Raw genomic sequence first — 14,637 nt, forward strand, 5'->3', positions numbered from 1 at the left:
GAGAATCTGTCTGACCTGCAGATTGTCAGTCCGGGCCTGCACAGGACCACCATTCCATAGCTCTGCCATCCAGGTTTAGATTTGTGGCCCTCTGGGAATCTTTCTGACCTGACAGATTGTCAATCCAGGCCTGCACAGGACCCCCTCACCATAGCTCTGCCATCCAAGTCTAGATTAGTGGCCCTCTGGGAATCTTTCTGACCTGACAGATTGTCAGTCCGGGCCTGCCCAGCACCCCCTCTCCATAGCTCTGCCATCCAGGTTTGGATTTGTGGCCCTCTGGGAATCTTTCTGACGTGACAGATTGTCAATCCGGGCCTGCCCAGCACCCCCTCTCCATAGCTCTGCCATCCATGTCTAGATTTGTTGCCCACCATGAATCTGTCTGGCCTGCAGATTGTCAGTCCAGGAATGCCCAGCACCCCCTCTCCATAGCTTTGTCATCCATGTCTAGATTTGTTGCCCACCATGAATCTGTCTGGCCTGCAGATTGTCAGTCCAGGCCTGCACAGGACCCCCTCTCCATAGCTCTGCCATCCATGTCTAGATTTGTTGCCCACCATGAATCTGTCTGGCCTGCAGATTGTCAGTCCAGGAATGCCCAGCACCCCCTCTCCATAGCTTTGTCATCCATGTCTAGATTTGTTGCCCACCATGAATCTGTCTGGCCTGCAGATTGTCAGTCCAGGCCTGCACAGGACCCCCTCTCCATAGCTCTGCCATCCACGTTTAGATTAGTGGCCCACAAGGAATCTGTCTGGCCTGCAGATTGTCATTCCAGGCCTGTCCAGAACCCCCTCTCCATAGCTCTACCATCCACGTTTAGATTAGTTGCCCTCTGGGAATCTTTCTGACCTGACAGATTGTCAGTCCGGGCCTGCACAGGACCCCCTCTCCATAGCTCTGCCATCCACGTCTAGATTTGTGGCCCTCCAGGAATCTGGCCAGACAGATTGTAAGTCCGGGCTTGCACAGGACCCCCTTTCCATAGCTCTGCCATCCACACCTAGATTTGTGGCCCTGCAGGAATCTTTCTGGCCTGCAGATTGTCAGTCCAGGCCTGCCCAGCACTGCTGCTCATGGATCCATTAAACTTCTAAACAGTGTGTTAATGTAGGGATAAAAATCCAGAAATATTGCAGTCTTTCACAATGGCCAATAGGCTTATGGATGGGGAGTCCTGATGAATACCGGTGCTAGGGATCCGAAACGTGATGTGACTATGGCTGATTCGGTGTGTGGGCAGAGTAGGCCCCAGTGGAGTACCCGCCAGTGGTTCGCTTAGGTTGTCCTCATGTATCTTGTATGTATTTATGTATATGACCCTTAACGCCTCTCCACAGAATTACACGAGGCCTTTCTCGAGTTCGATGCCGACCAAGATGGATACATCGGCTACAAGGAACTGGGCGAGTGCATGAGGACCATGGGGTACATGCCGACTGAGATGGAACTGATCGAGATCTCCCAGCACATAAAGATGAGAAGTGAGTGACCCACTTTTCCCATTTCTGTTATGTTTTGGAGCCTGGAGGGCAGGGAGGGATTTCCACACTTACGCACCAGATCCTGAAGATGCCCCTAGGTGGAGAAACATGTCTGAGATGATGGAACATTTCAATAATGCCGAGCTGAGGGATTGTGTCATTCTCCGCCCCCTTAGGCCCTGCACCAGGCATAACACAATCACTTTTATCTGGAACGTTCCTTTAAGAATTTCATTTTTACCTCCCAGGAGGCCCAAATTCTGTCAAACGTTCAGAACCCCCATTCTTCATCTCAGTGGTCTCCAATATATCGGGGCCCCTTAAATGGTCAGGACCTTATCTCCTATCTCAGTGGACCTTCAACTGTTGCAAAACTACGACTCCCAGCATGCCCGGACAGCCGTTGGCTGTCCGGGCATGCTGGGAGTCGTAGTTTTGCAACAGCCCATGGTAGACTGAGATAGAGGATAAGGTCCTGAGTCCGGACCATTTAAAGGGGTACTCTGGTGGAAAACCATTTTTTCATATCAACTGGCTTGAGAAAGTTACACAGATTTGTAAATTACTTCTATTAAAAAATCTTAACCCTTCCAGTACTTTTCAGATTCTGTATGCTCCACAGGAAGTTGAGTTGTTCTTCCCTGTGTTTCCAGAGAGCAGTGCTCTCTGCTGCCACCTCAGTCTGTGTCAGGAACTATCTAGAGTACAAGCAAATCCCCATAGCAAACCTCTCCTGCTCTGGACAGTTCCTGACTTGGACAGAGGTGTCAGCAGAGAGCACTGTGGTCAGACTGGAAAGATCTACACAACTTCCTCTGTAGTATAAAGCAGCTGATAAGTACTGGAAGGATTAAGATTTTTTAATAAAAGTAACTTACAAATCTGTTTAACTTTCTGACACCAGTTGATTTGAATTTTTTTTTTTCCCACTGGAGTACCCCCTTAAGGGGCCCAGATATATTAGTGGAACCTTTGTTTTCTATCCCCCGTCAACCTCTTTAGTGATGATTAACAGGTCACATGTACGGGGCCCTGCGAGATAAAAAAAAAAAAACGAAGCCCCCGATCAATTAGCAATTACCGTAGATTAAAGGCTTTAGCAGCAGCTTACAGGGATCATCAGATTTAGCTGTTCACAAGGGACAAGTACGAAGAAGCCAATGTGCTCTGGCGGGTTTCTCCTCCAGGATGAAGAACCTCAGGCTCCTGACTCTTCACGTATCTCCGGTGAGGCAGAACCAGTGCACGCGTATTATTTTTGCTCTTTCCAAATGTAAATTTAAAAAAACAAAAATTATTACAAAGTTTCCGCCCTTTTTTTCCCCAAAAAACTTTTCTACACTGTCACCTTCCTTTGTGATGCAAATCAGTCACATGACCCGGCGGGACCAATCACTTCTCCTATGGGCACCCCAGGTAAAAAATTGTATTAATGTGCATAAAGAAGCCAAGAAAAGATGGAAAAATCTCCAAAAGGCATCAAATTACATATTAGACATTCTTATAATATATCACCAAAAGTTACATTTTATTATTTACATCAAAATAACAGAAAACAAAAAAATGGCGTCTGCAAAAGTTTGGGCACCCTGCAGAGTTAATATCTTGTACTGCAAGTATCACAGCTTGCAAACGCTTTTTGTAGTTCAATTCTTGTTTGAGGTATTTTTGCCCATTCTTCCTTACAAAAGTCTTCCAGTTCTTTGAGATTTCTGGGCTGTCTGTCACGCACTGGTCTTTTAAGGTCTATCCAGAGATTTTCAATTATGTTGAGGTCAGGAGATTGTGAAGGCCATGGCAAAACCTTCAGTTTACGCCTCTTGATGTAATCCCCCGTGGATTTCGAGGTGTGTTTAGGATCATTATCCATTTGTAGAAGCCATCCTCTCTTTAACTTCAGCTTTTTCACAGATGGCATCAAGTTAGCATCCAAAATGGACAGAGGTTCTTTACATTAAATTCTGTTCCCCTTCTTCTCCAAACGTACCTTTGCTCATTCCGGCCAAAAAGTTCAATTTTAACCTCATCGGTCCACAGAACTTGTTTCCAAAATGCATCAGGCTTGTCTATATGTTCATTTGCAAAGTTCAAACGCTGATTTTTGTGGTGAGGACATAGAAGAGGTTTTCTTCTGATGACTCTTCCATGAAGACGATATTTGTACAAGTATCTCTTTATAGTGGAATAGTGTACCACAACTCCAGTGTCTGCCAGATCTTTCTGGAGGGATTGTGCAGTCAAACGTGGGTTTTGAATAGTTTTCCTCACAATCCTGTGAGCTGTTCTGTCTGATATTTTTCTTGGTCTTCCAGATCTTGCTTTAACTTCCACTCTTCCTGATGACTGCCATTTATTAATTACATTCCGAACAGTTGATATTGACATCTGAAAACGTTTTGCTATCTTCTCATAGCCTTCTCCAGCTTTGTGAGGGTCAACTATTTTCAATTTCAGATTTCTAGACAACTGCTTAGAAGAACCCATGGTGCTGATTGTTGGGGCAAGGTCAGATGAGTCTGGGCATTTAAAACCTTTGAGATTGACATCACCTGGTCTTCCCAGATGATGATTGAGAACAATCCATGACACTGGCAGGTCTCAGCTTTGCAAAGGGGGCAGTGCATGCTATAAATTCTGCAGGGTTCCTAAATAAAGATTAGGTGAACAGTTCCCGGCGAACTTAGCATGTTCGCGTTTGCATCGCTGGGCGAACATATGTGAAGTTCGATTCGCCCCCTATACTTTAACATTGCGGTAAACTTTGACCCTGTGAGTCAGAGTCAGCAGACACATTACAGCCAATCAGCAGCAGTCCCTCCCTTCCAGACCCTCCTACCTCCTGCACGGACGCCATTTTACCCTCATTCAGCATGTTGCAGGCTTAGGAAGTGGAGGGTTAGAGAAGCTGCTCCTGCTGTAATAGGGAAAGCGATAGCTAGGTTGCTGCTAGGTGGTGTATTCAGGGTCCACTTTACTCCTAAAGCACTAGTCTAACATCTGCTTTAAGGACAGCACCCAAAAAAGCCCTTTTTAGGGCTCAAATATCAGTCCGTGTGTCTTGCAACAGCTGGAGGCACCCTGGTTGGGAGGGAACCGCTGGTTAAAAGGGGGTACTCCAGAATAAAATTAAGTTCCTTCAAGCAACTAACTACAGTATTAAAAGGGCTATAAGTTCAGTCCGTGTGTCTTGCAACAGCTGGAGGCACCCTGGTTGGGAGGGGACCGCTGGTTAAAAGGGGTACTCTGCTAGCAACCTTTTTTGCTCATAGTCACACTAGTGCAAATCACATTTGGTGTGACAGTTGTTCAAATAAAAAAATACCTTTTTTGGCTGTGAAATAAAACCAGTGCTGCCTAATATGGGGGAATCTATGTGCTGCCTGAAGGGGAATCTAAATATGTGCTGCCTAAAGGGGGCTCTATGTGCTGCCTAAAGGGAGGCTCTAACTATGTGCTGCCTAATATGGGGGAAACTATGTGCTGCCTAAAGGGGGGCTCTAACTATGTGCTGCCTAACATGAGGGAATTTATGTGCTGCCTAAAGGGGATCTAACTATATGATGCTTAAAGGGGGGATCTAACTATGTGATGCCTAAAGGGGGGATCTAACTATGTGCTGCCTAAAGGGGGCTCTATGTGCTGCCTAAAGGGAGGCTTTACCTATGTGCTGCCTAAAGGGGGGCTCTAACTATGTGCTGCCTAATATGGGGGAATATATGTGCTGCCTAAAAGGGGGATTTAACTATGTGATGCCTAAAGGGGGGCTCTATGTGCTGCCTAAAGGGAGCTACAGCACATTATTCCAAATAATTTAGGAATAATAGGTGATTTATGCCCTTTATGGATTAAAACCAGACTCTGCATCAACTATGAAATTTTCCATGGAAGTTTTGCCATGGATCCCCCTCCAGCACACCACAGTCCAGGTATTAGTCCCCTTGAAACAACTTTTAAATCACTATTGTGGCCAGAAAGAGTCCCTGTGGGTTTTAAAATTCGCCTGCCCATTGAAGTCAAAGGCGGTTCGCCCGGTTTGCCGGTTCACGAACATTTGCGGAAGTTCGCGTTCGTGAACCGAAAATTTTATGTTTGCGACATCACTATTCCTAAACTTTTGCTGACGCCAATTTCTTGTACCTTTGTAGAGGTCCTCGGCGCTTTCCTCGGCTGGCTCCAGTCTTCCAGCAACCACCGCAATCTTCTACGTGGCCTTCCGCAGTGGAGGCTATGCAAGTAGATCGGTCTCGCCGACGAACCGAAAGTCTATACTGCGGCAGTGCAGACCACTTCCTTAAGGACTGTCCTCAGCCACAGGGAAAGGCTCGCACCTAGGGTTTGTTGGAGAGGCCTCCCTAGGTGTGAAATCCTCCTCTCCACGCTTAAATTTGACGGTTCAGCTTCTTCCCTCCAAAGAGAACCTCTTAGTTCTGGCCTTCCTGGATTCTGGCTCTGCGGTAAACTTTATTGATGCCTCTCTAGTGCATAATTATCGTTTGCCAGTTTTCCACCTCCTGAAGCCTCTGTTCCTCTCTACGGTCAATGGAGAAAAACTGGACTGTACCGTGCTATACCGCACTGAACCCCTGTTCATGCAGATCAGAGTCTCCCATAGGAAGAACTTGTCCTTCTACGTACTCTTACACTGTACTCCATCTCTCTTGCTTGGTCTACCTTGGTTGCAGCTCCATGCCCCACAGCTGGATTGGAAAACCGGAGAAGTCCTTCGCTGGGGGCCGCACTGCAACAATCACTGCATTCACATACGTGTGACCAAGTTGGAACCTTCATCTAGACCTCTACCCGGTTTACCTTCATTTTTCCAGGACTTAGCTGATGTCTTCAGCGAAAAGCAAGCTGAAGTTTTGCCTCCACATCGTCCATACGATTGTCCAATTGACTTGCTGCTTGGCACCACACCTCTCAGGGGCTGAATCTACCCCTTGTCTGTTCCAGAGACCCAGGCCATGTCAACTTATATCCAGGAGAACTTACAGAAAGGATTTATCAGGAAGTCCTCTTCTCCTGCTGGAGCCGGGTTTTTCTTCGTGGAAAAGGATGGGTCGTTGCGTCCTTGCATCGGAGTTGTTTGACCGTCTGCGAGGTGCCAGAATTTTCTCCAAATTGGATCTTCGAGGTGCCTATAACTTAATTCGTATAAGAGAAGGGGACGAGTGGAAGACCGCGTTCAATACTCGAGATGGACATTTTGAATATCTTGTTATGCCATTCGGACTATGTAATGCTCCAGCTGTCTTCCAGGAGTTTGTCAATTAAATTTTTCGGGACCTTTTCTACTCCTGTGTCGTTGTCTATTTGGATGACATTTTCATCTATTCACCCAATCTCCACTCATCGTCTCCATCTCCGTCAAGTTTTGCAGCGTCTCCGAGACAACCAACTCTACGCAAAACTAGAAAAGTGTACCTTTGAAAAGATCAGCCTTACCAGTCAAGGACTACAAATGGATCCTAACAAGTTATCCGCTGTACTGGAGTGGCCTCAACCAACTGGACTGAACGCGATTCAGCACTTCCTTGGCTTTGCCAATTATTATCGACAGTTTATTCCCCACTAATCCACCTTGGTTGCCCCCATTGTATCTCTAACCAAAAAAGCTGCCAATCCTAAGGTCTGGACTCCAGATAGACGGTGTGGATGTGTAACAATTAGAACAATACAATACAGGAATTTAGGTGCACTACTGTGGTAGACCTAATGCTGCCGTAATTGCCCACTGGCCCCTGTTTTGCTTATCACGCACAGGTAGGTTTAGCACTAGGTCCCATGCCATTTGAAAAATCTTAGCGTTGGTGTGCGGGCTCTGGTATGTCCTTCATATAAGGATATACTGGCGAATGTCTCAATTTTAACATCAGTGTTGAGGGATAGCCAATGTATTGTTTACATCTACCACAGTAGTGCACCTAAATTCCTGCATTGTATTACTTTAGAGGTGGATGCGTCTTCTGTCGGGGCAGGAGCAGTCTTGACACAAAGATCTTTTAAGGGTAAGACTGTGACTTGTGGATTCTTCTCGAAGACCTTCTCTCCAGTGGAGAGAAATTATACTATAGGAGATTGAGAGCTCCTGGCTATTAAATTGGCCTTGGAAGAATGGCGTCATCTCTCAGAGGGCTCTGTGCATCCAATAAATATCTATACGGATCACAAGAACTTGCTTTATCCTCAGTCTGCCCATCATCTCAATCCTTGTCAGGCTCGCTGGTCCCTGTTCTTCTCCAGATTTAAATTTTTTATTCATTTTTGTCCAGCAGAGAAGAATCTTCTGATCTAGATCTTCTGAGGTACAAGACCTGGAACCCCATCTGCCACAAATTATTCCTCCGGATCGTCTTATTTCCGCAGCCCTGGCAAGTCTTCAGCATCTGACCCCTGGGAAAACGTATGTTTCTCCTCGCTTGAGACTACGGATCTTGAAATGGGGTCATTCTTCTCTGTTGGCAGGTCATGCTGGTATATGTAAATCCTTGCAATTAATTTCTCGACAGTATTGGTGGCCCACTCTTAAAACGGGATGTCATGGACTTTTTTCGATTTTGCTCTGTTTGTCCCCGGGACAAAACACCATGCGCCAAGCCTGCCGGTCTTCTACTTCCTTTGCCTGTTCCTGATCTGCCCTGGTCTAACATTGCAATGGACTTTATTATGGACCTTCCTTCTTCTAGTGGCAATACTGTCATCTGGGTTGTTGTGGACCGATTTTATAAGATGGCTCATTTTGTGCCTTTGCCTGGGTTACCATCCGCACCTCAACTAGCCAAACTGTTCTTTTCCCATATCTTCCATCTCCATGGATTGCTGACACATATTGTCTTTGACCGGGGAGTCCAGTTCATCTCCAAATTCTGGAGGGCACTCTGCTCACAACTTCACGTTAAGTTGGATTTCTCCTCTGCCTATCACCCCCAGTCTAATTGTCAAGTCGAGAGGGTGAATCAGATTTTGGGGGATTATCTTCCCACTTTGTCTTCGCCCACCATGACGACTGGTCTGATCTTCTACCCTGGACTGAGTTTTCGTACAACTATAGGGATACCAAATCCACTGGAACTTCACCCTTCTATGTGGTCTATGGATTTCATCCTCATCCTCCTCTACCCTTGCCTTCTCCCTCCGGAGTCCCTATGGCTGATGAACTAGTATGGAACTTCACCGCCATTTGGAAGAAGACTCGTCTCTCCCTTCTTCGTGCCACGACCCGTATGAAATCTCAAGCGGAAAAGAAAAGGCGTCCTCCTCCTGAATTTTCACCCGGGGACAAGGTATGGCTGTCATCTAAATATATCTGCTTCAGAATACCTTGCTACAAACTGGGACCACGCTATTTTGGACCTTTCAAGGTCAAGAGACGTCTTAATCCAGTGGCTTATTCACTACATCTGCCTTCCTCCCTCCGGATCCCAAATTCTTTCCACGTCTCCCTCCTGAAACCAGTCATCTATAACCGCTTCACTAAAAAGGAAATTTCTCCCACTCCCATCTTTGGTACCTCTGATGCATATTCTGTCAAGGAAATTCTGGACTCCAAGCTCATAAGAGTTAAACATTTCTTTCTTGTAGATTGGGAGGGATTTGGTCCTGAAGAGAGGTCTTGGGAGCCACAAGATAACATCCTGGATCACTATCTTCCCAAAAGATTCTTGAGCCGTAAAAGGAGAGGGAGACCAAAGGGGGAGGTACTGTTGCACACTGCACTCTGGCCGCAAGTACCGGCCGGGAGCGCAGTGTTCCAGACTGCCGGCGGGGACGGGATTCGCATTGCAGGATGCGCCCGCATGCGAATCCGGTCCTTCTCTCACCTAGTCCCACTCCTGCAGCTCCTTCACTCTGTCAGCTACGGCGCGCGTCCCCGTCCCTTAAGGAGCTTTGAAATTTAAAGGGCCAGTACGCCCATAATTAGTAAATGCACCTGGCAGCACATTATAAGTTGTTTCACCTCCCACACCCCCCTGCCGGATCTTCAGTGCTTATTGCCTAAGAGAAAGCGTTCCAATTGCCTTTTTTGCCTACCCATGCTTCCTGATCTTCCTGCTACTTTTTTTGACTCCGAACCTTTGCCGCCTGCCTAGACCTTCTGCTACGTTGACTACGCCTCTGCCTCATCCTCCGGTACCTCGCCTTGCCCAGTTACCTGTGTGGTCGAGCCGTGTCGGGGCTTTGCAGCGGGCTCTGGTGAAGACCAGCGGCACCTTAGACTCCGCTCCCCGATATGGTCCAAGTCATCAGCCACACAGGTAGAGGATCCACATCCAGTTTCGTGACAGCCCGCATTCAGGTGCGTGACAGTAATGGAGCACTGATAACACTGATCAATGCTGTGCTATGGCAGGCTGTAGTAATGGAGCACCGATAACACTGATCAATGCTGTTCTATGACAGGCTATAGTAATGGAGCGCTGATAACACTGATCAATGCTTTTCTATGGCAGGCTGTAGTAATGGAGCACTGATAACACTGATCAATGCTGTTTTATGACAGGCTATAGTAATGGAGCGCTGATAACACTGATCAATGCTGTTTTATGACAGGCTATAGTAATGGAGCGCTGATAACACTGATCAATGCTTTTCTATGGCAGGCTGTAGTAATGGAGCACTGATAACACTGATCAATGCTGTTTTATGACAGGCTATAGTAATGGAGCGCTGATAACACTGATCAATGCTGTTTTATGACAGGCTATAGTAATGGAGCGCTGATAACACTGATCAATGCTTTTCTATGGCAGGCTGTAGTAATGGAGCACTGATAACACTGATCAGTGCTGTTCTAAGGAAGGCATTGTTCAGTGTAAATAAAAAGTAAAAAAACAAAAAAAGTTTTTGGGGCTTTTCTGTAGATTTTATGAATAATGATAATATGTAATACAGATCTGATCATGTGTCACCAGATTCCCTCCTTTTTGGTAATTTATGATAATTTTATGTTACTATAGTTACAGGTTGTTCTATATACTTAGTGGTTTGGGTTCCCCTATAGTTCTCGTGGATTATATGTGTGTGTGGAGATTCCACCTGCTATATGATTATTATTAATGTGGGTGTGCTGGTCTCCATATGTCCCACAGTATAACAGTGTATGACCGCTATATATTGTATTTATGGTTTTTCTTGTGTTCTTCTAGTGGGCGGCCGCGTGGACTTTGAAGATTTTGTGGAATTGATTGGACCCAAGATGTTGGCGGAAACCGAGAATATGGTAGGAGTCCGCGAGCTGAAGATCGCCTTCAGACAGGTGAGGGGGCCCCATGTGATCAGAAGAATCTAACCCTGACACCCAGATAGCGGGATAAACACCTGATGTCACCACGTGGGCTCCTTCATTCCTCACGTACAGTAGGGACACCGAGGACTTATCTGCTGCCCCAGAGGGCAAATCTCCCAGAAAATGCTGCCGGCACTAACACAGTGACATTATTGTGCATGTACTGGGCGCCCCCTAGAGGTTGCTTGAAATCACTTTATTGACGTATTTTGAATGTAAAGATGCACTCTGCTGTATCTGCTCATGGGGTGCACACAGTTTTCAGTAGAATTAAGTTGGGTACTTTTCTGGTAGTAATATTTATTGTAGGACTCTACTTGCTCTATAGATTAGTGGGGGCACTTTTATGGCAATATTATTTATGAGGGGCATTCTGTTAGCAGTTTTATTTATTGGTGAACTCTAGAGGCACTATTATTTATGGGTGAACTCTGCTAGCAGTATTATCTCTGATGACAGTATTATTTATTGCTGACTGCTGCAGGCAGTATTATATACTGGTGACCTCTAGAGGCATTATTACTTATTGGTGAACTCTGCTAGCAGTATTATCTCTGATGACAGTAGTTTTTATCAAAGAACTCTGCAGGCAATATTATTTCTTGGTGAACTCTGCTGGCAGTATTATTTATTCGTGAACTCTGCTGGCAGTATTATTTCTTGGTGAACTCTGCTGGCAGTATTATTTATTGGTGAACTCTAATGACAGTATTATTTATTAGTGAACTCCAATGACAGTATTATTTGTTGGTGAACTCTGATGACAGTATTTGTTGGTGAACTCTGCTGGCAGTATTATTTATTGGTGAACTCTAATGACAGTATTATTTATTGGTGAACTCCAATGACAGTATTATTTGTTGGTGAACTCTGATGACAGTATTTGTTGGTGAACTCTGCTGGAAGTATTATTTATTGGGGAACTCTGCTGGCAGTATTAGTATTATTTGTTGGTGAATTCTGATGACAGTATTATTTGTTGCTGAACTCGGATGACAGTATTATTTGTTGGTGAACTCTGATGACAGTATTTGTTGGTGAACTCTGCTGGCAGTATTATTAATTGGTGAACTCTAATGACAGTATTATTTATTGGTGAACTCCAATGACAGTATTATTTGTTGGTGAACTCTGATGACAGTATTTGTTGGTGAACTCTGCTGGAAGTATTATTTATTGGGGAACTCTGCTGGCAGTATTAGTATTATTTGTTGGTGAATTCTGATGACAGTATTATTTGTTGGTGAACTCTGATGACAGTATTATTTGTTGGTGAACTCTGATGACAGTATTTGTTGGTGAACTCTGCTGGCAGTATTATTTATTGGTGAACTCTAATGACAGTATTATTTATTGGTGAACTCCAATGACAGTATTATTTGTTGGTGAACTCTGATGACAGTATTTGTTGGTGAACTCTGCTGGCAGTATTATTTGTTGGTGAACTCTGATGACAGTATTTGTTGGTGAACTCTGCTGGAAGTATTATTTATTGGGGAACTCTGCTGGCAGTATTAGTATTATTTATTGGTGAATTCTGATGACAGTATTATTTGTTGGTGAACTCTGATGAGAGTATTATTTGTTGGTGAACTCTGATGACAGTATTATTTGTTGGTGAACTCTGATGACAGTATTATTTGTTGGTGAACTCTGATGACAGTATTATTTGTTGGTGAACTCTGATGAGAGTATTATTTGTTGGTGAACTCTGATGACAGTATTATTTGTTGGTGAACTCTGATGACAGTATTATTTGTTGGTGAACTCTGATGACAGTATTATTTGTTGGTGAACTCTGATGACAGTATTATTTGTTGGTGAACTCTGATGAGAGTATTAATTGTTGGTGAACTTTGATGGAAGTATTATTTATTGGTGAACTTGGCTGGCAGTATTTATTGATGAACTCTGATGACAGTATTATTTATTGGTGAACTCTGCTGGCAGTATTAGTATTATTTATTGGTGAACTTGGCTGGCAGTATTATTTATTGATGAATTCTGCTGGCAGTATTAGTATTATTTATTGGTGAACTCTGCTGGCAGTATTATTTATTGGTGAACTCTGCTGGCAGTATTATTTATTGGTGAACTCTGCTGACAGTATTAGTATTATTTATTGGTGAACTCTGCTGGCAGTATTAATATTATTTATTGGTGAACTCTGCTGGCAGTATTATTTATTGGTGAACTCTGCTGGCAGTATTATTTATTGGTGAACTCTGCTGGCAGTATTATTTATTGGTGAACTCTGCTGGCAGTATTAGTATTATTTATTGGTGAACTCTGCTGGCAGTATTTGTTGGTGAACTCTGGAGGCATTATTATTTATCAGTGAATTCTATTTGCAGTACTATTATTTATGAGGGGCACTGTGCAGTATTATTAAATAGTCATACTCAGCAGTATTATTTATGAAGGGTCGTCTGCTTGCCCTGTGGCTCAGTGGGGGGCACTTTGGCAGTATTTATAAGGGTGCTCTGCTGGCACTGTATATGGGGACATTCTAGTGTTGGACACTTATAGGTGGAGTTTGGATCTACAGTCTGTGTGTGAACCCAACCTAAGACATTTTTTTTGGATAGAGTCCCGTGGTGATTTGACCTCACAGCTGGGGTCCTCACTAGGAGAATGAAGGTTCCCTCCCCCCCCCCCACACATGACCGGAGGTTTATGACCATGAGAGAAGAACACGGCTCAGGACATACTACACCTCATATATACATGATAAGACCAAGGCTGTTTCCATCACAACACCCCTATTGGTTACTGGCAGTGTCTGGTATTGCAGCTCATCCTCAGTCAAGTGGACGATGCAGCACAACATCTATCCTGTGACAGAAAGAAGCCACCATTTTCTAACCTTATCCAACCCCTTTAAATTACTTATTTTTTGTTGATCCGCCATGTTTGTTTTAAAAACGTTTAACTAAACTTCCTCTGATTTGTGGCCCAGTTTGATGTGAATGGAGACGGCCATATCAGCGGCCTAGAGCTACACGACGCCGCGCAGAGTTTCTTGGGAGAAGCGCTGAATCCCAGTGAAGTCCAGGAGATCATCCATGACGTCGATCTCAACGGCGACGGCAGAGTTGACTTTGATGGTGAGTGTTCTGTAATCGACAGTGTGCGGCTTCACCTATAAAAGCTTAGAAATGGCGCAACATGGCTGGGGCAACAAACTAAATGTCTCCTGCCATCACTGGTCTCCAAACTGTGGCCCGCTGGAGGTGTAGTTTTGTAACATCTGGAGGGTCACAATTTTGAGACCGCTGGTCTAGAACCTCAATGAGGGGCATAAATCCTAAACCGCAGTCTATAGCTGAGACCTCTCCTATATTATCCTGAACAGCCGTCTATAGATGAGACCTCTCCCATATAATCCTGAACAGTGGTCTATAGATGAGACCTCACCTATATAATCCTGAACAGCAGTCTATAGATGAGACCTCTCCTATATAATCCTGAACAGTGGTCTAGAGCTGAGACCTCTCCTATATAATCCTGAACAGTCATCTATAGATGAGACCTCACCTATATAATCCTGAACAGCGGTTTAGAGATGAGACCTCTCCTATATAATCCTGAACAGCCATCTATAGATGAGACCTCTCCTATATAATCCTGAACAGCGCTCTATAGATGAGACCTCTCCCATATAATCCTGAACAGCCGTCTATAGATGAGACCTCTTCCATATTATCCTGAACAGCAGTCTATAGATGAGACCTCTCCTATATAATCCTGAACAGCCATCTATAGATGAGACCTCTCCTATATAATCCTGAACAGTGGTCTAGAGCTGAGACCTCTACTATATAATCCTGAACAGCGGTCTATAGATGAGACCTCTCCCATATA

General features: G+C 44.7%; 1 protein-coding gene across 2 annotated transcripts in view; it reads left to right on the top strand.

Annotated features, from left to right (window-relative positions):
* Positions 1 to 14,637, top strand: part of LOC130312939 (calcium-binding protein 2-like) — a 46,943-nt gene that overhangs the window by 29,806 nt on the left and 2,500 nt on the right. For both annotated transcript variants that reach the window (XM_056552635.1, XM_056552636.1), the window contains 3 exons: positions 1,344 to 1,487; positions 10,634 to 10,743; positions 13,733 to 13,880. In XM_056552635.1, coding sequence (XP_056408610.1) covers positions 1,344 to 1,487; positions 10,634 to 10,743; positions 13,733 to 13,880 — 402 coding nt within the window. The remainder of the gene's footprint in view (positions 1 to 1,343; positions 1,488 to 10,633; positions 10,744 to 13,732; positions 13,881 to 14,637) is intronic.

Source organism: Hyla sarda, unplaced genomic scaffold (genome assembly GCF_029499605.1).
Source record: "Hyla sarda isolate aHylSar1 unplaced genomic scaffold, aHylSar1.hap1 scaffold_1742, whole genome shotgun sequence".
NCBI classification, from domain to species: domain Eukaryota; kingdom Metazoa; phylum Chordata; class Amphibia; order Anura; family Hylidae; genus Hyla; species Hyla sarda.